We start from the raw sequence: 25266 nt of genomic DNA, 5'->3' as shown, positions 1-25266 counted from the left end.
TGCCGGGTTCCAGTATCCTCCAGCGTCCTGCCTCTGGTTCCCCGTCCTCTTCTTTCCCACCAGGGGATAGCCACACAACAGCTGAGTCAATGGGTGACACACTTTGGCGTATCCTTTCACAAATCGCCAGTAATACCCACAGAACCCCAAAAATGAGCGCAGAGCGCCCACTTTCTGGGGTGTCGGCCAGGTGGTCACGGCCTCTATCTTGGTTGGATCAGTAGCCACTCCCTCTCGCGAAATGATATGGCCAATGTAGTTAACCGACGACTTGCAGAACTGGCATTTGTCCAGGGAAAGCTTCAACCCTTCTTCATTAAGCCGGCCCAACACCTTCAACAGCCTCTCCTCATGTTCCTCCAAAGTCGATCCAAACACTATCAAATCGTCCAGGTACACCAGCACCTCCAACAGATTCATATCCCCCACAGTTCTCTCCATGAGCCTCTGGAAGGTGGCTGGGGCTCCGGATATGCCTTGGGGCATTCGTTCAAACTGAAAGAACCCCAGCGGGCAGATAAAAGCGGTCTTCTCTTTATCAGCCGCACTCATCGGGATCTGGTAATACCCACTTCTTAAATCCAGCACACTGAACCACTTCGCACCGCTCAGGCAGGCCAACGCATCCTCGACTCTTGGGACAGTATATTGATCAGGGACAGTTCACCGATTCAACGTCCTGTAGTCAACACACATGCGCACTCGCCCATTCTTCTTCCGTGCTCCCACTATTGGGGACGCATAAGGACTTCGGGACTCAGCTATGATTCCGGCCTCCTTCAACTTGCACAAGTGCTGTCGCACGTCCTCAACATCTGCCGGAGCCAGCCGCTGGGATCTCTCTCGGAACGGGGTGTCCTCCGTCACCCGGATGGTGTGGCGAGTGCTTTTGGCGCAGCCAACATCAAACTCGCCCCGAGAAAAAACAGCTTCCATCTTCAGCGTCTTCTCCACTAGCCGGTGTTTTCACTCCGGCGACACTGGGGAATCCCCGAAGTTAAAGGCTTCAGCGGTCAGTTCCCTTTGATGCTCCGATCCCTCCCCGTTAGGGGTCCTCACTAGTGCGCTGGACATTACAGTCACCGGGAACAGATGTGCCAGCGGCATTCCCCTCTTAAAGGTGATTTCTCTTGCCGTGGTGTTCCTGACACTTATAGCTATACGCCTCGCATGTACCACCCCTGGTCTCTGCACTTCGGGCCTCACCAGCGCCCCCGCCGGAAACCGTGTCTCCCCTTCAAGATCGTCTGGGGCGTCCACTAACAGGGCTTCTCCCGTCAGCACTCCTGGGAATCTGGGGGTCCCCATCACGAGTGCTACCTCCCCTGGTCGGATCACCTTGGGCCTCGCCTGTGTACACCACACCATCCCTCGTTTACACTCCGGGTCCAGCCCTTGGGAGGCAACCCCTTCTGCGAACACTGCTCGAAACACTGGATGCACCGAGAGGGTCTCCAGAAAGTCTTCCCCCCCTTTCTCCTTACAAGCTACCAGGAGCCGTCGCACAACTGGGGAGTTAGTCCCCACCAGGAGGGCAGCACCACCAGTTTCCACCGGGTCAGGACACACCAACACCAACATCTCAATAGCTTCCGACACTCCCACATCGCCCTCTGAGAACTCCAATCTCACCGATAGGTACCCATCGTACGGGTAGTCACCCTCACTCACACCCCAAATCTGCAGGGCGTCAAATGGGGTTACGGGCAAGTGCTTTAGATACTGATTGTAGAAAGACCGGTACAATAAGGTCACCTGCGATCCCGTATCAAGAACGGCTTTTGCGTAAATTCCCTCTATCCGTAGACCCACACTGGCACGGGGTCCTACCAGCCCATCCGGAATAGAGGCGTGGGCACCCGGTGGTCTTCTGGCTGATCTCTGGGAATGTGTTCCTCCAGAGGCTCCAGTCCATTCCCTCACTGAGCCTCTCCTAAGTTTCCCGAAACCTCTCCCTTTTTAGTCATAGGGGGGCTTGTCCTCCGCGGGACTCCTTGTCTCTCACAACCCCACCTAAAGTGTCCCTCCTCTCCACAGCTATAGCACACCCTCGGCCTTCCACAGTCCCGCCTGAAATGCCCCTCTTTCCCACAGTTAAAGCACACACTGCCTGCCGCCCCTCCTCTCCCAGGACGGCTCCTGCTCCCAATCCACTGCACTGATTGCCCCTGAGAGTAGGTACCTGCCCTGTCCCTCCCCTCCAAAGGGGGTTCCCTACTCCCCAGGGGATTGTCATTCCTCCACCCAGCCACCACTTTTTGTATCACTGAGGATCGCTCCCGTAGGCCCGCGTCCCTTTTCCGCCCCAACGCTCTCTCTTCCTCTCGCACCTCTCTAATCAGTTGCCCGAAGGATGGAGGGGGACCTTTCCTATAAGCCTGCCGGATAGTCCACGCCACCTTGTCCTCCTCCAGAGAGCCACTGAATATCTGACTCATCCTCACGCTAGCCACGTCAGTCGCCTTCACTACCCCCCCCCCCCCAGTGCCACAGCCCCGAGAGCATCCCCTCCATCCTAAATATGTACTCGGAGAGCTTTTCCCCTCTCCGTTGTTCCAGGCGTTGAAAATCTGCTAAAAGCAGCCAGGGTTCCCCTGACAACCCAAACGCTCCCTCCAAAACTTCTAGGCATTCCTCCACTGAGGCTCCAGGCTTCTCAGCTTTCAACTCCCGGACGGTTTTGGCTGCTAAACCCCTCAAACTTCCCACCAATCGCTGACTCTTCTCCTGCTCTGAGCCTGGCCACTCCTCTAACATCAAAGACGTATGCTCGATCCAGGTCTCATAGTCCACCTCCCCGTCCGGAGTAGGCATGGCTCCGGAGAACACTCCCAGATTCAGCCGTGGCCTCTCGGCCACTCCCACCAGGGAATTAAGTGCGGCTGCCAGCTCCGACGTTTCCACCCTACCTGGGGAGCAGGGCTTAGTCACGACTCCCTCCTCCCACCTCCCTTTACTAGTACCGGGCACCTCTCTGGGGCCCACCTTTAGCTCTAACTCCTCCTCCGATGTCTCCTCAGCCTCATCCTTGTAGAAGTGGAGCCCCCACGGCCCATCCTCCCCCGGTACACTGACCGTCGCTGGCAGTTCCACCATCCTGACTTCAGCACCTGTACGAACCAACACCCAGCTAGACTCTACCTCTTTACCACACCGTCTAGCTACCAATTCTACCTGCCCAATACCCTTCACCGAACTTAGGCCCCACACTATCGCATCTCCCGAAACTCAAAAATCCACTCCGCTCACTAAGCATGCGTACTGTACTGGTACATCTTCAAACTGGCACCAACAAAAAATCTTATCTCTGTCCATCTCCGCTCTGCTGCCTGCACGATTCCACAGCCCCTGACAATCCAATCCCGGACGAGCCCCCACAAATGTTACACTTACCCAACAGGCTGGTATATGTCTAGGGGAAAAAGGAGATCCAGCCACTCACCAACCCACCTCCCGTACACGCAGGTGCTGTGAGAATCGAGTTTATGCCTTGCACCCGCCAACAGTATCAAACCCCACAACAAATACCGTTATGAAATACACTTTAAAGAGTTTACTAAAATTAAAAGAGTAGTAGGCAATACTATATATATATACACACAAGGAAAAAAACAAAAGGCGCCAACTTAAAGTTCAGTTTGTTTAGTGCACTCGTTGGAGCTCAATCATCGAACCAATCGACCCATCCGGCCGTCGCACCTGGGACCACCCCGGTGGTCTTATGACCAGTCCAGCACACGTCCACCTTCCTCGGCCTCCTCCTCCCACCAAAAACCTGCGAAAACCCCTCCCCCAAGTTCCCAGCATCACAAGACACAATAACATTCCCCATTGATTAACAAATGAATACAATTACCATATCAGCCATTCTAAAGTGAAACAACGGCAAGAGAAACACTTATCCGACAAAGAAGCATTCCTACTTGTAACAAACCAAAGAGGCCATTTTGAGTAACATACACAGGACATTGTACATTCTCTCCCCACCAGCAAATGTCATGCCCTCATGGCATTACTAGAGTTCCCCAAAGCTTCTTGCAACACACAAAACCCAACCCAGGTGCAGAAAGCAGTGACATAACTACCCAGAGCAGTAGAAATCACACTCGGTTCTCCCGGTACCACATATGTCAACCGCTTCGGGGGGCGCCTAATCCTCTGAGATCTCCATACCCCTTCTGCCCCACTGGGCTCCCTCGTCACCTGCGAACCCACTGTCTCGGATACCCCAGGTCTACCTGACAGACCTGCACCCCCTTCCTCACAGGGGTCCTCCCTCACCTGAGATCTCTCCGGCTCACATTGTACACTTGCAAATAGAGAAAGCTTGAAGACAGTGCGAAAGGGAGGATTGGCAGGTGATAGAGAAGGGACACACTCAGACTGATGGTTTGAGATGTGTATTTTAATGCAAGGAGAATTATGAATAAAGCAGATGAGCTCAGAGCATGGATCAGCACTTGAAGCTATGATGTTGTGGCCATTACAGAGACTTGGATGGAGCAGGGCCAGGAATGGTTACTTCAGGTGCCAGGCATTAGATGTTTCAGAAAGGATAGGGAGGGAGGCAAAAGAGGTGGTGGTGTGGCATTGTTGATCAGAGATAGTGTCACAGCTGCAGAAAAGGAGGAATTCATGGAGGGGTTGTCTACAGAGTCTCTGTGGGTGGAAGTTAGGAATAGGAATGGGTCAATAGCTCTGCTGGGTGTTTTATATAGGTCACCCAATAGTAACAGGGACATTGAGGAGCAGATAGGGAGGTAGACTCTGGATAGGAGTAATAATAACAGGGTTGTTGTGGTGGGAGATTTTAATTTCCCAAATATTGATTGGTATCTCCCTAGAGTGAGGGGTTTACAAAGTCTGTAGATTGGGTGGAGTTTGTTATATATGTTGGGGAAGGTTTCTGACACAATGTGTAGATAAGCCTGTAAGAGGAGAGGCTGTATTTAATCCAGTATTGGGTGTCAGGTGTCACAGTGGGAGAGCATTTTGGAGATAGCATTGGAGAAGGATTGGAATAGACAAGTTAAGGAAGCGTTTAATTGGAGTAAGGAGAAATATGAGGCTGTCAGGCAGGAACTTGGAAGCATAAATTGGAAACAGATGTTCTCGGGAAAACCTACGGAAGAAATGTGACAAATGTTCAGGGGATATTTGTGTGGGGTTTTGAGTTGGTATGTTCCAGTGAAACAGGGAAAGGATGGTAGGGTACAAGATCCGTGGTGCATAAAGGCTGTTGTAAATCTAGTCAAGAAAAAAAGAAGAGCTTACGAAAGGTTCAAAAAACTAGGTAATGATAGGAATCTAGAAGATTATAAGGCTAGCAGGAAGGAGCTTACAAATGAAATTAGGAAAGCCAGAAGGGGCCATGAGAAGGTTATCAGGTTCATAAGGCACAACCGGCCTTTGACAAAGCCATGCTGACTAATCCTAATCTTATTATGCCTCTCAGGATCTTCTCCATCAACTTACCAATCACTGAAGTAAGACTCACTGGCCTTTTATTTCCTGGGCTATCTCTGCTCCCTTTCTTGAATAATGGAACAACATCCGCAACCCTCCAGTCCTCCGGAACCTCTCCCATTCCCATTGGTGATGCAAAGATCATTGCCAGAGGCTCAGCAACTTTCTCCCTCATCTCCCTCACTAGTCTGGGGTCCTGGTGACTTAACCAACTTGATGCTTTTCAAAAGCTCTAGCACATCCTCTTTCTTAACATTTACATGCTCAAGCTTTTCAGACCGCTGTAAGTCATCCCTACAATCACCAAGATCCCTTTCCATAGTGAATACTGAAGCAAAGTACTCATTAAGTACCTCTGCTGTCTCCTCTGGTTCCATACACACTTTATATTAGGGACTTCTAAGAAACTCTTATATGGGCACATGGATGATAAGACAATGGAGTGCTGAGTAGGGGTGAAGGGTTAGAGTAGATGAAGAGGTCAGCTCAACACTGTGAGTCAAAGGGCTTGTCCCATGCTGTAGGCTCTGAGTTCTAGCGTAGAGCAACAAATTGTTGGGAGAGGTGGCAGGTAGTAATTTTTGCTAACAGTTCTGAGAACTTTAACAATCTGATATGAAATGGTTGAGACCTCTGATTGACTGTGTCACCTTGTCACAGGTGACATCCACATTGGTATGGCTGATCGGAGTGGGCAGCTCGAGGTGGAAATCATTCAAGCCAGAGGACTGACTCCAAAGCCTGGCACGAAAGCTCTGCCAGGTAGGTGCCTGCAAGGCTCAGACTTTAACAGCTTCTCTCATTGGTCACTGCTGTGTTGCAGTGTAATATCGGGAGAGCAGAGGTTAGTGTGCGTTACATCTTTCACTCGGAAGCGGTAAAAGTTAAACACATTAACCTGTTTTCTGACACTGGTGAGCCAAGCCCTGCAGATCAGTCACTAGTAGCAACATTCATGTAATTGTCCAAAAATGAACACAATTGCCTGTGTCATCTGCAGCTTTTTCCAATAACACTTGCAGCAGCAAACGCGAAGTTTACATGGAGCCCTTGTCTTCATATTCATATCGGATGCATTGAATCCTAGTTGGACAACCCACATCCTAATCCTGCTGAGTAGAATTTCATTGGATAGCGTTCCTTTCCATCTACACCCAATGTTCATAATCCAGGGATCTTCCCATTCACTGTTGTCCCATTGTTCAATTGATGTTCATTAAATTCTAGTCTATTCGCTTCCATTGTGTAGAATCCAGTGGATTAAATGGATATTGATGGATACCATTCAATATAATTCCACAGGATTACAAACAAATCAGTCTGCCGTAATATGAACTCCCGTTGGATCAAATTTCATTTGTATTATTTACACTAAACACAATACTATTGGGAAACATTTATTCATGTCTCTTAATTGTCATGAATTTCATATACGAAGCTGCAGGTGATGAGTGTGTACAGCTGTAATTTTTGGACATATGATTGCTTTCCTTTAATATTTTATCATTTAATTTATTTTGCATCCTGCTCCATCTAAAGATTGCATCTTAATAGATGCTCCTGCATCTTAAGGGTTGCAGGAGCTTTTGGAAAGCATCAAGTTGGATAAGTCAGCAGGACCAGACAAGGCTACTGCGGGAGGTGAGGGAGGAGATTGCTGAGCCTCTGGCGATGATCTTTGCATCATCAATGGGGATGGGAGAGGTTCCGGTGGATTGGAGGGTTGCGGATGGTGTTCCTTTATTCAAGAAAGGGAGAGAGATAGCCCAGGAAATTATAGACCAGTGAGTCTTACTTCAGTGGTTGGTAAGTTGATGGAGATGATCCTGAAAAGCAGGATTTATGAACATTTGGAGAGGTATAATCTGATTAAGAATAGTCGGCATGGTTTTGTCAAAGGAAGGTTGTGCCTTACAAGCCTGATTGAATTTTTTGAGGATGTGACTAAACACATTGATGAAGGAAGAGCAGTAGATGTAGTGTATATGGATTTCAGCAAAGCATTTGATAAGGTACCCCATGCAAGGCTTATTGAGAAAGTAGGGAGGCATGGGATCCAAGGGGACATTGCCTTGTTCATCCAGAACTGGCTTGCCTACAGAAGGCAAAGAGTGGTTGTAGGTGGCCATATTCTGCGTGGAGGAAAAGGGAAGAGGTCCTGGAAGAAGACTACAGGGAGTTAGGAAGGAAATTGAAAAGCAGGACCTCAAAGGTAGTAATCTCGGGATTACTGCGACAGAATAGGAATAGAATCAGGTTGAGGATAAATGTGTGGCTGAGGGAATGGAGCAGGGGGCAGGGATTCAGATTTCTGGATCATTGGGACCTCTTTTGGAGCGGGTGTGACCTGTACAAAAAGGACGGGTTGCTCTTGAATCCCAGGGGGACCAATATCCTGGTGGGCAGGTTTGATTGAGCTGTTGGGGAAGGCTTAAACTAGTTTGGCAGGGGGGTAGGAATCAGTATGTGAGTACAGAGATTAAGGTAGAAGGACAAGGGCATGATGCTAAGAGTTCTGAGTTGATGAGAAAGGACAGGCAGGGGACAGAACATAATTGTAGCCAGTTAAAGGGGTTGAAATGTGTCTTTTTCAATGCTAGGAGTATTAGGAACAAGGAGGATGAGCTTAGAGCATGGATTAGTACGTGGAACTACGATGTTGTGGCTGTTACTGAAACTTGGTTGGAGGAAGGGCAGGATTAGATGATGCAGGTCCCCGGGTTCAGATGTTTTAAAAGGAACAGGATGGGAGGCAGAAAAGGGGGGGGGAGAGAGTGGCATTGCTGGTCAGGGATAGTATCACGATTTTAGTATCACGATGCTGCAGAGGGAGTGTCCATGGAGTCGGTCTGGGTGGAAGTCAGAAATAGGAAGGGATCAATCACTGTGCTGGGAGTCGTCTATAGGCCCCCAAATAGCCCTCGGAATACCGAGGAGCAGATAAGCAGGCAGATTTTAGAATGGTGCAGGAAATACAGGGTAGTAGTTCTGTGTGATTTCAACTTCCCTCTTATTGACTGGCACCTCCTGAGTGCAAGGGGGATAGATGGGGCTGAATTGGTCAGGTGTGATCAAGAAGGATTCCTGACACAGTATGTGGACTGGCTGACAAGAGGAGAGGCTATACTGGATCTAGTTCTGGATAATGAACGTGGTCAGGTGACAGACCTCTTGTTGGGGGAGCATTTTGGTGAGAGTGACCACAACTCCCTTAGCTTCAGCATAGCTATAGATAGCCATAAAATCAGACAAAATGGTAAAGTGCTTAACTGGGGAAGGGCTAACTTTGAAGGGATGAGGCAGGAACTAGTGAGAGTAAATTGGAAACAGATGTTCAAAGGGGAAAGCACAGAAGTAATGTGGGAGGTTTAGGGACCACTTGAACTGGTTTCAGGATAGGTTTGTCCCACTGAGCTAAGGAAAAAATGGTGGGAAAAGGGAACCATGGCTGACGAAACACGCGAGGCAACTCACCAAGAGGAAAATGGAAGCATATGTTAGATATAAGAAGCAGGAAGTAGGAGGGGCTCATGAGAAATATAGGGTAGCCAGGAAGGAGCTAAAGAAAGGACTTAGGAGAGCTCGAAGGGAGCATGAGAAACCTTGGCATGTAGGATTAAGGAGAACCCCAAGGCATTTTATGCGTATGTGAAGAATAGGAGAGTGATGAGAACGAAGGTGGATAAAGGATAAAGGATAAAGAGGGCAACATGTGCCTGGAGACGGAGGAAGTTGGGGAGGTCCTAAATGAATACTCTGCTTCAGTATTCACAAGTGAAAGGGATCTTCATCAGGATGAGGTCAAAGTTGAGCGGGCCTGTGTGCTGGACAATGTGGAGATTAAGGAAGAAATAGTGCTGGATCTTCTTAAAAACATTAAGATTGATAAAACCCCTGGGCTGGATATGATACACCCCAGGTTGTTGTGGAAATTGAGAGAAGAGATCGCAGGAGCATTAGCTATGATCTTTGGCTACAGGGGAAGTGCCGGAGGACTGGAGAATGGCAAATGTAGTTCTCTTGTTTAAAAATGGTAACAGGGAGAAACCTGGGAACTATAGACCAATGAATCTTACGTCGGTGGTCTGCAAACTATTGGAAAGGATTCTTAAGAATAGGATCTACGAGCATTTGGAGAAGTACAGTCTACTCATGGATAGTCAACATGGCTTTGTGAAGAGAAGATCCTGCCTCACGAGCCTGATTGAGTTTTTTGAAGGGGTAACAAAAGAAATTGATGAGGGTTGGGCAGTGGATGTGGTCTACATGGACTTTAGCAAAGCATTTGACAAGGTCCCTCATGAGAGACTCATCCAGAAAGTCATGAGGCATGGGATAAGTGGAACCTTGGCTGTTTGGATAAAAAAATTGGCTTAAAGGAAGAAAGCAGAGGGTAATTGTGGAAGGAAAGTATTCTGCCTGGAGGTCGGTGACTAGTGGAGTGCCGCAGGGATTTGTCCAGGGACCCCTGCTATTTGTGATTTTTATAAATGATCTGGATGTAGAGGTGGAAGGATGAGTGAGTAAGTTTGCAGATGACACGAAGATCGGAGGAGTTGTGGATGGAGCTGTAGGTTGTTGAAGGTTACAAGAGGATATAGACAGGCTGCAGAGTTGGGCAGAAAAATGGCAAATGGAGTTCAATCCAGACAAGTGTGAGGTGATGCATTTTGGAAGGACAAACCAGAAGACTGAGTACAGGATTAATGGTCAGTTACTTAAGAGTGTGGATGAACAGACGGACCTTGGGGTTCAAATCCATACATCCCTCAAGGTCACTACACAGGTTGATAGGGTAGTTAAGAAGGCCTATGGGTTGCTAGGCTTCATTAACAGGGGGATTGAGTTCAAGAGTAGACAGGTCATGTTGCAACTCTACAAATATCTGGTGAGACCACACTTAGAGTATTGTGTTCAATTCTGGTCACCTCATTATTAGGAAGGATGTGGAAGCTATGGAGAGGGTGCAGAGCAGATTTACCAGGATGTTGCCTGGTTTGGAGAACAAGTCATATGAAGCAAGGTTAGCAGAGCTGGGACTTTTCTCTTTGGAGCGTAGAAGAATGAGAGGGGACTTGAGAGAGGTCTACAAGATTATGAGAGGCACAGATAGGGTGGATAGTCAGTACTTATTTCCCAGGGCACAAATAGCAAATACCAGAGGGCATATGTACAAAATTAAGGAGGGAAGTTTAGGGGAGACGTCAGGGGTAAGTTTTTTTTTATATAACACAAAGAGTCGTGAGGATGGTGCCAGGGATGGTGGTGGAGGCTTAAACATTAGGGGTATTTAAGAACCTCTTGGACAGGCACATGGATGGAAGAAGAATGTTGGGTTATGGGATAGTGTGGGTTTAGTGCTATTTTTAAGGATTATATGGGTCGGCACAACATGGAGGGCTGAAGGGCCTGTACTGTGCTGTAGTGTTCTATGGTTCAATGGAGGTTGGTCACCAGTAGAGTGCCTCAGGGATCTGTGCTGGGACCCCTACTCTTTGTGATTTTTATAAATAACCTGGATGAAGAAGTGGATAAAGTAAATTTGCTGATGACACAAAAGTTGGAGGTGTTACAGATAGTGTGGATAGTCAGCGGGACATTGGTAGGATGCAAAACTCAGCTGAGAATTGGCAGATGGAGTTCAAACCAGAGAAGTGTAAGTGGTTCATTTTGGTCAGTCAAATATGATGGTAGAATATAGTATTAGTGGTAAGACTCTTGGCAGTGTGGAGGATCAGAGGGATCTTGGGGTCTGAGTCGATAGGATGCTCAAAGCAGCTGCTCAGGTTGACTCTGTGGTTAAGATGGTGTACAGTGTATTGGCCTTCATCAATCATGGAATTGAATTTAGGAGCCGAGAGGTAATGTTACAGCTTTATAAGACCCTAGTCAGACCCCACTTGGAGTAATGTGCTCAGTTCTGATTGCCTCACATGTGGATGTGGAAACCATAGAAAGGGTGCAGAGGAGATTTACAAGGATGTTACCTGGATTGGGGAGCATGCCTTTTGAGAATAGGTTGAGTGAGCTCGGCCTTTTTTCCTTGGAGCGACGGAGGATGAGAGGTGACCTGATAGAGGTGTACAAGATGATGAGAGGCATTGATCATGTGGGTAGTCAGAGGCTTATTCCAGGGCTGAAATGGCTGAGAGTGTATAGTTTTAAGGTGCTTGGAAGGAGGTACAGAGGAGATGTCAGGGATAAGTTTTTTTTACGCAGAGAATGGTGAGTGCGTGCGTGAGATGGGCTGCTGGCGACGGTGGTGGAGGCGGATACAATAAGGTCTTTTTAAGAGACTTCTGGACAGGTACATGGAGCTCAGAAAAATAGAGGACTATGTAACCCTCTATGTAATCCTCAATCCTATAAAATCCTCTATTTTCCCCTAGATAATTTCTAAGGTAAGGACATGTTCAGCACAACTTTGTGGGCCAAAGGGCCTGTATTGTGCTGTAGGTTTTCTATGTTTCTATGTTCTAAAGTCTGTGAAAGGAAGAATTACACAGAATCCTTCTCAACCTCCAGGTGCAATGGTTGTCTGTTCAAATGACCTCTCGCAAACAGCAGAGTAATACTGACCGGTTACTCAGTTTCTGTTGTTGCTCTCAGAGAATTCCCTGGGGAAAAGGCAATTACTGGTGCAGCTGAGGTAGTGTTGTAGATGGACGGAAATCTGTACCTGACAGCCCCATGGTCTGTTCTCACACTCTAAAGAAGTGGTTCCCAAACTTTTTAGGGTTACCACACCCTTGGCTCCCAGACCACATCCCCAATGCCTCCCTCTCCCTTTCTGGCCATTACATAATGATTATAAAAAATCCTGAAAAAACAAATAGAAACTGCAAATTTAAAGCAGTGACAAACAATTGCAAGAATTATTGAAATCTACTTAAAGCTACAATAAAATTATTTCTTTATTTAATTACAGTAAAAACAATTTTCTTCAACAATCTTAGCGTGTACATTATTAGTACAACTATTCACTACATCATTGTGTATCGGGCATTTTCCTTTTGAGAGCCATCTGATTTCTGTGTGCCAACAGCAAGTGTTCAAACTCTTCATCATTCTTATAAGGCTCTCAAAATAGTTGAGCAGTGAGAGCATAGGACTGATCTTATTTACCACTGCTTAACAGGATTTGGCGATTTGTCCAGCCAATCACTTAGGTTTTTGTGCAATGAGATGTCACCTGTGAATTATACAGTGAATGGTAAATATGTTAGGTACAGCATTTTTCAAGAAGGTGGTAACCCCATGGTGGTGTTCTGTTGTTGGTGGCCCTGATCTATTGCACAAGCAAGAATATTGGTGAGTGGAATGCCCTTCTCTTTGGAAAATTGCTCAACAGCCCAAAATGAAGCTCCTGCTTCGGATCAGTTTCTCATCTCCTTACAAGTTACAACTCTTGAACCGTGGTTTCATGAGAGAAACATAACAGAGATGCAGAGATGCCTGGAAAAGTTGACTCATCCAACTGCAGAGCAAATTCTGTTGTTCTAAGTACGTTGCACAATGTGCCTTCCACATTCTCAGACATTTCATCTGTTTGTCTTTGAACAGAGTTGTTGCTGAGTAGAAGTATTTTAATTATTTGATCCAGTGACTTATGCAACACTGTACTCAGACCTCTCTGACTGCTGTTTGAATTCTCCGTTCGTATGGGGCTTTCCAGATTTAACAATAAACAAAGAAATGTTATATGCAGCATGTAAACCATCAACGGTTTGTTGTGAAGTTCTGCCAAACATGTTTTGAAGTGTTTCCCATTCCTGAAAATAAGCCAAGTTCTTATTTGCATTATCAGAGTGTATTCTCTTCAGATGTTCAAGGAGCCTTCAAATATGGTCAAGACCATTCAAAAGGGCAGATTCTGAACTTTACCCCATTAAACACCATATCCTAATTCACAGGAATTGTGCCATTGTGTGATTAGCGTATGGGAATTGCATTAGCTAATGCTATAGTATAGCAGTGAATGGCAATAATGTGGGGGCTGGGCCCAGAAATAACACGATTTCTTCCGTTCAGATTTCTCATGATATGCCAAATGCAGAAGTATCACATTGCTCTTCAACAATTGTAATGTCTTGAGCAAAGTCTAAGAATGGTGATTTAGCAAGAGATGAGGTGATTATAACCATATAACCATATAACAATCACAGCACGGAAACAGGCCATCTTGGCCCTCCTAGTCCGTGCCGAACCCTTAATCTCACCTAGTCCCACCTACCCGCACTCAGCCCATAACCCTCCACTCCTTTCCTGTTCATATACCTATCCAATTTTACCTTAAATGAAACAACTGAACTGGCCTCTACTACTTCTACAGGAAGCTCATTCCACACAGCTATCACTCTTTGAGTAAAGAAATACCCCCTCGTGTTTCCCTTAAACTTCTGCCCCCTAACTCTCAAATCATGTCCTCTAGTTTGAATCTCCCCTACTCTCAATGGAAACAGCCTGTTCACGTCAACTCTATCTATCCCTCTCAAAATTTTAAATACCTCGATCAAATCCCCCCAACCTTCTACGCTCCAATGAATAGAGACCTAACTTGTTCAACCTTTCTCTGTAACTTAATTGCTGAAACCCAGGTAACATCCTAGTAAATCGTCTCTGCACTCTCTCTAATTTATTGATATCTTTCCTATAATTCGGTGACCAGAACTGCACACAATATTCCAAATTTATGATTATTATAATCAATTATGAAGCACTGAGAATCAAATGCTTGTTTAAAGTATTTTATTTCCTCAGCTGCCCCCTTGCTACTGAACCCCCTCCCCACTTATTCCTCTATCTTTATCATCCCTTTAGAAACTCCCGTCACTCCCTGGGCTGAGGTGATATCACCCACTTTGAGAACCACTGCACTAGAGCATCACATTCAGTGTCATGGCTAAATGCATCATGTTTTAAGGCATTACGGTTAAGTGCAAGGTAAAAAGACATTCATCATAACTTTTAATTGGCAAATGAGATTTGGTAAATTGATTTACTGTTGTTACAGTGACAGACTTTCCATAAATACAGATCATTTCACCACACAGTGAATTGAAGTAGTACAAGGGAAAGCATTAGCAAATGCAGAATAAAGTTACAGCTTCAGATAAAGTGCTGTGCAGGTATGGCACAACGTCATAATGAGGTGGATTGTGAGGTTAGGTTTCCACCTCATTGTACGAGTGGACCATAATTCCTTCTCATGGATATTTCAAGATTTAACTGAATTAATAAATGAACGAGTTCTAGTGATTTTGCACATTACTAACTAAAATGCCACTCACCTCTCACTTATTTTCTGAAGTTTTACCCTGCGCAAACAGGTATAACTTCAGAGGGAACTGGGAGTTGATGTAAATATTCTCCAGGACTATCAGTTAACTTCAAATTTACATAGAATGCATCTACTTATCTAAATATCTTGTGCGAATGCGAGCAGTGGCCCCTTACAGGCAGGGCCGAGCCAGATAAGAACCACTTTAGGAGCAGATTATCATACTGTGCTGAGTAATTCCACATGACAATGGGCAACAATGGCCTGATTTAAAACAAACACTCTAGTTACACACGTCAATATTTTCAGTTACTCAACCTTTAAGTGAATCTTTAACAGCACCATAAGTATTCCATTAAAATGCTTTAATGTTTTGGTTAGTAAGTAAAACCATTTTAGGTCTCTGTGTCAGGCTCCAGTCAATTCTGGTTACCCCAAAGCACTATCTCAGTACCAGCAGAGGGTGGACTGATTATATCAACTGTTTTTTCAATCATTGAACTTTCCTGTAACTAGGAGCAGAGCAGAAACTCAAAGTTGACTCACTGTTGTGATGGGAAATAACTGGTTCTTTGAGTCTCACACACAGTTTTAATAATAAGGAATTTATTTACAAGGGGAAGTCGGGTCAACACAAGCAACTACAATATTCTAACAAAAAACACTTCGGGTTAACACGTGTATTGGCTGTACAATACACAGGAAGCGGTGTGGGGACAGGGTAAGGTTACACATACAAAGAAGAAGGGAAAAGCACTACAACAGCTATCCCCCTTGACCTTGGATAGCTGCGGCTCCCTTACCAGGACAAACGATTAACCTTCACAAACATAAATCAATGCACTTACCTTCAATGAGGTGGTCTGTAAGAAAGTGCGAACCAGGCACATGTCTCACCTTTTAAAGCATGGGGCTGGGCAAGATAATCCAATTAATGTGACCAATAATTTAGGTGTGCATTGATTAGTTGGAAGGGACCAAATGTTGATTGGCATGTGGTGTGTCCTCCGACCAGCCAGGTGGCAGTGCGTCTGTCACGTGGCCGGTATCTCTGGATACACTCACTCTGCATAAAGTTGACTCATTAATGCACCATTAATATCTCTCTCTGAGATGTAAAGGCGAGAGATCGGCTTTTATTGACTGGAAGAAGGAACAAGCAGTGGTTGACCACCATACTACATCCTGGAGACTGAGGGCCGGGGTCAGGCCTCAATCGCCTTTATACTGGGGTCTGTGAGAGGAGCCACAGGAGCAGTCAGCAGGGGGCGTGTCCAGACAGGTATATGTAGTTCACAACACTCATTCTGCACAAAGTTGACTCACACAGTTCAAAGTTGGCCAGATTCAGTTCCTCAGACACTGTGTGGACCAGCTCAGATTCATTTACTCAGATACTGTGTGGTCCAGTCAGACTCGGTTCCTCAGATGATGTTTGTGCACAGTGACAGTTCCTCAGATGGTGTGTGGGTCTGGCCAGGTTCACTTCCTGAAACAGTGAGTGGTCCCGGTCAGACTCGGCTGCTTGACGTGTTGATGACACGAGTAGCTCCACAATACTTCAGCCCCTCTGAATATTTGGCAAGTGAATCTGGATAACGTTCCAAAGTGGCTAATAAATGGTTCGAAACACCTGTTCTACAGAAGTGAGAGACAATGATCACCTCCATCACAAGAATTATATCACCATTCTGAACTCACCCATTATCAACATACTGGGGATCACACTAATCAGACATAAACCTTGGGGCTCAAGGTCTAGATCCTGCCATCAATGTATCTGATCTATGAAGATCCACAAGGAAATTGTTCTTGAGAGTTTTTTCTTTCATCTGTGTGAAAGCTGGAAATTGCTCTGCAAAATGCTTATCTCTTACGTTTCATTTTATTTTCTTTAAATAACCATTGATAACATTGTAACAGCCTTCCCTGTGGCACTTACTGAAGAGGCATTGATATCTGCTGGATATGATTGTTTAGAACAAGCCTCACATTGTTTGGGTGAGCATCACGGAGTCGTTTTTCTGCTTTGAGGCTTATTTGAGGCCGAATGGTTTGAGGAAGCAATCCCCTCTGTCACAAACTCGCAAAGTAAAGGATGGAAGTTTTGCAGAGTGGAGGATGCTCAGGTCTGCTTAGCAAGGAGGAAGTGTGGTGATAGATCCAGAGAAAGTGGGAGCTGCAACAGATCATGCAGCACCAACCACACCAAGATGGGGCATAGCCACGTGATTGTTACTCCAGTCAGAGAGACTGGGTCAAAGAGGGGATAAATACAAGAAAGCACAGAAGTTCGACTAGAGACAACTGTTGAATCAACTGGACATAGATCTCTAGGAGTTACAGGAAACAGCCAAAAGTTAAAATGAAAGAAACCCCAGAGCTATGATCCTTGATCATTCCGGTAGTGGGCTGACTGCTTCCACTAACATCTTTACTTGAATAAAGAGACAAATTCTGTACATGGTACTCCAGATGTGGATCCACCAATGCCCCACAGAACAGAAATGTGACTTCCCCTACTTTTGAAACAATACAATTCTGTTAGCTTCCCTAAACATTCTCTGTATTTACATTTTAGTCATTTGCCAGTCATGTACTCATCTCCCCTTTTATCTCTAAACTCTCACATTTCAACAAAATATTCTTTTCTGCCAAAATGAACAATTTTACATCTTTCTCCCAATCTCTGCCCATTCACGTAACCTATTCTCATCTCTTTGTAAACTCCTTATGTCCTCTTCATAGCTTAGTGTCAACAGCAAAGTTAGCATCTTTATCTGAGATACCTTTATCCAATTCATGTGTATAGATCGGGGGTCGGCAACCCGCGGCTCCGGAGCCACATGTGGCTCTTTTACGTCTGTGCTGCGGCTCCCTGTTGCTTTGGGAAATAATTGGTTGTGGCGACCCTTTTCCTGGCACATCCGAACCGACTCACAATTAGATAGCCTACGGGGGTTTGCGAGCACAGAGCTTTGGAGCCTCTGCGCCATGGGGGGCAGGTTGAGGGAGGCTTAAAAGTGAGGCTGAAGATTTCGAATAATGTTTTTTCCTTCGACTGCAGTTACCAACTCCGTGTCGTAATTTTAGCGCTGCGTGTAGCACACCGCTACATGGTCAGTATTTAATTAAAATGTATTTTATGTTAGTTTGTTAGTTTTTGAAATGTAATTCTAAATTTGAAGATTATGGTGATCTTGTACAATCTAAATAAGACGTTGTGGTGACAAATTTCCAGACACATCCGAACCGGCTCACAATTAGCCAGCGTTCAGGCTAAAGGAGATAGCCTACGGTGGTTTGTGAGTACGTGTCTTTTGCAGCATCCGCGCCCATGGGGGGCGGGTTGAGGGAGGCTTAAAAGCAAGGCTGTTTCGTTCGAATAAAGCTATCTTTGACTGCAGTTTACTGACTGCGTGTAGCACACCGCTACAACGTGTTTTTATCGCTGGCTGTCCAGAGGGAAGGTGCTGAAACGCTTTGTCACGTGTCTGGAAGAAGTGAAAACTTTCCTGGGCAGCAAAGGGCCCACCTTTCCTGAGCTGGAACAGCCAGAGTGGCTGAAAAAGCTACACTTCATGGTAGACATGACAGCGCACCTGAACACGCTGAACACAGCTCTTCAGGGGTAAGGACGTACAGCCCTGCACATGTTGGAGGATGTTTTGGCATTCGAGCGCAAGTTGACGTTGCTTGCCAGAGATTTACAGAAAGGCACATTGTCTCACTTCCCCAATTTGAGAGAGTTCAAACAAGGTCACGACATGATAAATTCGGAGTATTTACATTCTGCAATCATCGTAATGCAAACATCGTTTGGGAAACGCTTCTGTGAGTTCACAGAGGAAAAAAACACATTATCCTTCCCGGTCACTCCCCTAAGCATCGATCCATCCCTACTGAATATGACTGCATTGTCAGGTGTGAGTCAACCTGAACAAGTATGATAAATATTTTAATTGCCTATTATTTTACGTTTATTCATATGTTTTCATTGTTCAGTGAAATAGTCCTTTCATTTTTCAGGTTGACAGCTGGCTGACGTTATTTTTGGTTTGCTGCTGGCGGCAAATTTAAGTTTGGCGTTTTTCATAAATACAAGAAGGACTCAAATAGACGTTGAGTATTTTACTTAAAAGTAACCTTCAACCCAACGTCTTTTTTTCGGAGTTCAAAATGTTTTTGTTGCATGCAGAAATGTAATTTCGTTTTCTCTGCAGGAGTTCATCAATTTCATAAATGCAACACATTATAGTTTGTTTATACATAGCATAAAGGCAAAACAAAACGTTGTATGCAGTGTTATTTCATTTTAAATGTCAAACGGGTTTTGCGGCTCCCAGTGTTTTCTTTTCTGTGGGAAACGGGTCCAAGTGGCTCTTTCAGTGGTAAAGGTTGCTGACCCCTGGTATAGATTATATCCTCCACAGCCACAAGCTCCATTCTCTGTGGAATATAACTCATTGCAACCAGTTAACTAAGATGGTTCCATTGATGCCTGCGCACTAGTTCCTGTTAGCTACTCGGTTTTTTTTTCCACACCAGTATCTGACATCCACATAGTAGTTTTTTATCTTCTGCAATGATCTTCGGTAGAATATCTTATCAAACATTTTTTGGAAGTTTAATACATTCATCAACTCTCCTTTGTCCAGAATACGTTCTACTTCCTCGCAGAACTCCAATGAATTGGTCTAACATAATTCAAGCATTACTCTGAGGTCCACTATCCTACTGCTGGTGATAAATGGAAGGTGCAGTGTGAGCAATGATTTTGAAAATAAATGCATTGAAAAGAAATATCAGCATCTGAGAGGACTACAGAACAGCTGATGAGGAGCCAGGGGCAACAGATTTTGTTCTCAACATGCTTTGGATGATGAGCTGTTTAGATATCCTTAAGTTAGAAGCAGGGAATTCCCAAAAAACTCAAGTGAACACAAGAGCCCCTTCTTATGCAACACACACAAAATGCTGGAGAAACGCTGCAGGTCGGGCAGCATCTATGGAGCAAAATAAACTGTCAACACTTCAGGCTGAGACTCGAAAAAGGAGCAAAAACCAGAATAAAAAAGTGGGGGCAAGGGGAGTACTACAAGCTGGCAGGTAATGGATGAAACCACATGAGAGAAAGCAGGTGAGAGGGGAATGAAATGGAAAGATGTGAGAAGCAGGGAGGTGATAGGAGGAAGAGGTAAATGGCTGAAAAAGAAGCAATCTGGTAGGAGAGGACTGGACCATGGAAGAAGGTGGAGAACTGAAGGGAGCTCCTGGGAGGTCATGAAGACAGGGTGGGCCACTAGAATGAGTGAAAGCAAGAGGGAACAGAGAGAATTTAGTGAAATCAAATTTCGTGCCATCAGATTGGAGACTACCCAGATGGAATATGAGGTGTTACCTCAGCGTGGCAGCAGGGGGAGACAATGGACACATTGGGTTGGAGAAGATCGTCACATACAAAATGTATAGGACACTGGTGGGCTGTCTGTTCAGGTGATTACTATAATTTTTTTCTGCAGTGTGATGGTGGATAACAAAGGCTTTAAGTCCTCTCTGGGTAGAAATGCAGTGGGATTGGATGTTGTGTAAAGATGATGACGCTGTCAACTGAGTGACAATGCCAGAGTGATGGCTTGCATTGAGTGACCATAAACCAGCAACAAATAAGAGTTCAATATACCGATATCCCCAGGTTCTTAGTGGTAGAATGGAAGAATAGAAAGAAAGAGTAGATCTAGTGTAATATGCACCTTATAGAATCGCTGACTTACAGAGCCATACAAAACACAAACAGGCCCTTCATGCACTGGCCGCACCTCTTTACACTAATCCTGCAAAAATCCCAATGTATTTAAATAACCTGGATGAAAATGCAGATAGGATTTTCACCAAGGCTGAAGGAGTTGTGGATAGTGTAGAAGACTGGCAAAGAATACTGCATGATATTGGTCAATTACAGATATGGGCAGAGAAATGGCAGATTGAATTTAACTCAGATAAATGTGAGGTGAAGCACAGGGATCTGAATGTCTTAGTAAGTGCCTTTCACCACCACAACCCCAGCCCCTATCTATTGAACACCAAAAAGGCCATTCAGAGGTTGCAAAGGAGGATGCAGAGTGGTACAGAATCCAAAGTAGTACTACAAACACTTAAAAGTATATGATTGCTAGATATTATGTCCTTAAGGGAACTCTACAGTGTGAGTCACATTCTTAAGGAATTCAAAGGTTGATACTGAGATTAATAAATTATGCTTTGTAAATTTTGTACAAAAGCTGGGGGAATGGTGGTAATGACAAACACTGAGCAGGGGCGACCTGTCAAAGATTGGTCCCTGTGATGTTACACAAGCTTTAAAAAATTATCAGTGTGAGGACCACATGCTGTTGGAGAAGGACACTGAGAGCCAAGTCATGTAGCTGAAGGAGATCCAGTTCAGAAACAACTGAATGATCTCAGAGGCATCTAATGTGTGACTTTGATATTCCAGATGAAATAACTACAAGGAAATCTATCATTCAAAGCACATCAATGCCTGGTACCAGCTATGTTGTGTAAAGAGTTAATATCAGTTGCTCATGAAGCATACATTAACATAGGTTTCATCAGCAGAGATGGAGTTGCTTTGTTGACCAAGGATGATAATTGAATTTCAAAATTGGATAACAGCTTGGCCCATGAACATTGTACGTGTGAGTAATTTTCACATTAGCACAGCTTTGTAGCCAGGGTTAGTTGTGTTCTTTGTAGGTTACAAACAATTATCCACTTGTGTGTGTGTGTGTGTGTTAGATTTAAATGGCTGGAGGAACTTCAAATGGTGTGTGGAATATCAGAGAATGCAGCTAAAGATAATGAAGCATGATTTATATCCAGAGAACTTTTGAGTGCCAAGACATTAAATGTTAGACACATGAGATCATCACTTCAATATCCACAACCAACTACAGGGTTGGGAATGCCTTCAAAGTAGTGTGGAAACTTTTCCCATAAAGCAGACTATGGTAAATCTGAACTTTTAGCTTGGTACTGTACACCAAGGGATATGGACTGGAAACCAGAGTTTAGATGTGACCCTCATACATTTTAAAAACATACAACACAGGAACATGCCTTTTGGCCCACCAGCTCTGTGTCATCCATGATGCCAATCTAACTAATCCAATCATGGTCAGTGTACTCCATCACCTGCCTGTTCGTGTGTCTGTCTAAAAGCCTGCTTCTGTATCTGCCTCTACCACCTTTCCCGATAGCCCATTCCAGGCACCTTTTATGTGTTTTAAAAATTGCCTTATAAATCTCCTTTACCCCCTCTCACCTCAAACCTATGCTCTCTAGTAATTGACATTTACACCCAGGGAAGAACTGTCTACCATACCTGTCCCTTTCATCATTGCATATGCCTGTATCAAGTCTCTCCTCAGCCTCTGAAGCTCTAAAGAAAACAATGCAAGTTGGTCCAATCTTTCCTTACAGCGAACTCTCCAATCTAGGCAGCATCCCAGTGAACCTCTTCTGTACTCTCTCCAAAGCCTCCACATTCTTCCTGTAAAGCAGCAATCAGAACTACATACAATACTCCAAATGTGACTAAAGTTTTATCACTGCAATCTGACCTCACTACTTTCAAACATAACCCTCTAGCTGTATGCCTTCTTTACTATCCTAATCTGTTACCACTTTCAGGGAGCTGAGAACTTGTATCCTACTGTACACCAAGGCTCCTAAGAATCCTGCCGTTTTCTGTACACTTCCTTCTTGCATTTGACCTTAATGGTAATAGATAGGAGGTGAAATAGAGTGCCAACACTAATCCTTGTGGAACTGCACTGGTCATGGACTTACAGTCGGAACAGCACCCTTCAACCATTACCCTCTGTCCAATATGGCAAGTCAATTTTCTAATTTACCAGCTCACTTTGCATCCCACGTGCCATAATTTTCTAGATCAGCCGACCATGAGGAACCTTGTTAAAAGCCTTTCTAAAATCCATATAGACTCTATTCACTGCCCTACCCTCATCAATCACCAAAAAACTCAATCAAATCTATGAGAAGTGACCCACCATACACAGCTCTGGCCCTCCATCTCCCTCACTGGATGCCATCTCAGCTTTTGTGGGAATTGATGTTCCAGACCAAAGAGTGAGAAGCTCTCACTGAACAACTGGTTGGTGCCTTTTTCACAACATATACCAGTGATATTAAACCTTACTCTGATTCAGCTTCAGCTGAATGGCAGATGTTGGAGGTGGCATCTTTTGATTAACACATGTGAAACTCGCATCAGTGGAGAAGCTGCCACGTCCGGGAAAGAATCTTCACAGCATGGTTTATCCTTGAGCCAGGACCAAAGCTTCTTTGGCAATTTATCCATTTTTGTTTTTGGTATCATGTTGTGCATAAATTGCTTTGTAGGTCAGAGTAACAGTGCTTCTTCCACTGGGCGCAAAGCTCTTTGGGGAATATTGTGATTTAATGAGGTGCAACATAAATGCAGGTTGATATTTTGTAAGTATTTGATATGTCCAGGTTACTTACTTTTCTACAAGAGCCTGCTAACAACCTGCCCTTTCTGTGTTTCAGTCCCATACATTAAAGTGTATCTCCTGGAGAATGGTGTGTGCATTGCAAAGAGAAAAACCAAGTTATCAAAGAAGACCCTGGATCCAGTTTACCAGCAGGCATTGCTGTTTGATGAGGGCCCTCAGGGTAGGGTGCTTCAGGTTAGTGCCAGGCTTCCCTTTGCAAGGGGTGGGACCCACTAGTGACTTTATCTAGTCGGATATAGTGGCTTTGGACTGATGATCCAGAGCTTAAATTCTGAACTTTGAGAATGTGTTGATACAATGTAAAAATTAAAAGCTGATAGTAAAGTATTAACTTTGATAATCAATTGGTTTATTATTTATAAGAGAACTCTTGGTTTTACCTGGTCCAGTCCGTTTGTGATTCCAGTCAGGTCACCCAGTATCCCACAGCATATACCCTGAGTCACCTGTAATACCTATGGACTGGTGTGGTGATGGTCACACTGCCTCAGTTTTACATTTTGTATCTTTTTAAAATCCTCCCATGGGCTCCCCTCTTCCTTTTACTGCAATCCTCATTGTGCCCAAACCACTAATCATAGTGGAACTTTAGTGGGAAATTTCACTGCAAATATATTCTGAATTTAAGTTATTGTGGAAATGCTTGAAGTGAAGGGACAGACATTTCTCAGATTTATTTCTGGGTTCCTGTATCATCAAATCCACAGGACAAAATGTCACAAACCCTTTTATAAACAGATCTTTTCCTGTCTTGCAAATATCACCTGTAACTCTTGATGTACTTTCAGGTCATAGTGTGGGGAGATTATGGTCGGATGGACCACAAATACTTCATGGGGATGGCCCAGATCCTACTGGAGGAGCTCGACCTGTCCACATTAGTCACAGGCTGGTACAAACTCTTCCCGACTTCATCTCTCGTGGATTCCACAGTGACACCCATCACTCGTCGGCTCTCCCAGTCCTCACTGGACAGCAGCACAGGCCCAGCTGGCCACTAGGTCTTCACTTACAGGACTTGTGCATATCATCGGAATGCCAAGGGGCAGGCTGTATATACTGTATGTGCAATTCGACCAATGCTCGTATCCGTTATTGATTTTACTTTTGTTGACCTTGAAAATTATAAGTAATCTGCAACCTGTGCATTCATTTTACATTTTGGGTAATTTGCTTTCATATGTATAAGGGATAATGTGCAATAGAGGGAGAACCTTCCACTACAGTTCACGGACAAACCTTTCTTCTCCTGAGGGCAATGCACACACCGCAACCAACAGTTGGAATGAGAGTCAAAGGAAGCCAGAAAATTCAGACAGCACAATGCAGTAGATCGAAGAGTGGATGCTGTCACCCATTCTTTCCCAATGCTGTCACATTTTCTCACCGAGTCACGGACCCAACCAGAGGGAAGAAAAACACAGCCCTCTCTGCTCTCTCCCCCATGACTACTGTGCATTTGCTTCAGTTTAATGCATCTGGAATATGTTAGTAAAGGTTCTCTCTCAGAGATGGTGGAAGATGTCAGCATTTAGGTCACATGGAGAGTGTGCTGACCCTTCTTACCACAACAGAATTCCTCCTTGAACCCTGCATCAACAAGCCCATGATCCCAACTATGCCTTACCGAGTGTCTCTGAGCATGAGTACCCTCCTATCGAATGAGGTTTGAGAAGGCATGCTGAATACTTGTACAACCTTTCCATAGATAACGTATCCTTCAGCACCCCGAACCTTGGTAGGCAGCTATATTCCACCCTTCCACACTTCCTGCAGGAAGGCACCAGGCACAAGGCACACTACTTATTCCATGCACTGAAATCTCAGTGCAGCAAGCGCTGGCTGGATTGAGACCTGAATAGTCCAAGCCAATCCAGACATCTCTTCAACTTAACACATTCCTTCACATATCTGAATTACTGCACCCTAGGAAATACGAAACAATGAACATCTGCATGCTTT

General features: G+C 44.9%; 1 protein-coding gene across 1 annotated transcript in view; it reads left to right on the top strand.

The window, feature by feature from the left end:
• The window catches only part of rims3 (regulating synaptic membrane exocytosis 3), a 304991-nt gene extending 279761 nt beyond the window's left edge, over nt 1-25230 (top strand). The window contains exons 6-8 of the mRNA XM_059954273.1: nt 6127-6228; nt 23339-23478; nt 24093-25230. Of these exons, the coding sequence (XP_059810256.1) occupies nt 6127-6228; nt 23339-23478; nt 24093-24305 (455 nt within the window). The 3' untranslated portion in view covers nt 24306-25230. The remainder of the gene's footprint in view (nt 1-6126; nt 6229-23338; nt 23479-24092) is intronic.
• Nucleotides 25231-25266: the final 36 nt, after the last annotated feature.

Source organism: Hypanus sabinus, chromosome 30, assembly GCF_030144855.1.
Source record: "Hypanus sabinus isolate sHypSab1 chromosome 30, sHypSab1.hap1, whole genome shotgun sequence".
Lineage (NCBI taxonomy): Eukaryota > Metazoa > Chordata > Chondrichthyes > Myliobatiformes > Dasyatidae > Hypanus > Hypanus sabinus.
Note: the sequence above shows the minus strand (reverse complement) of the source record. Positions and strands in the feature narration are given on the sequence as shown.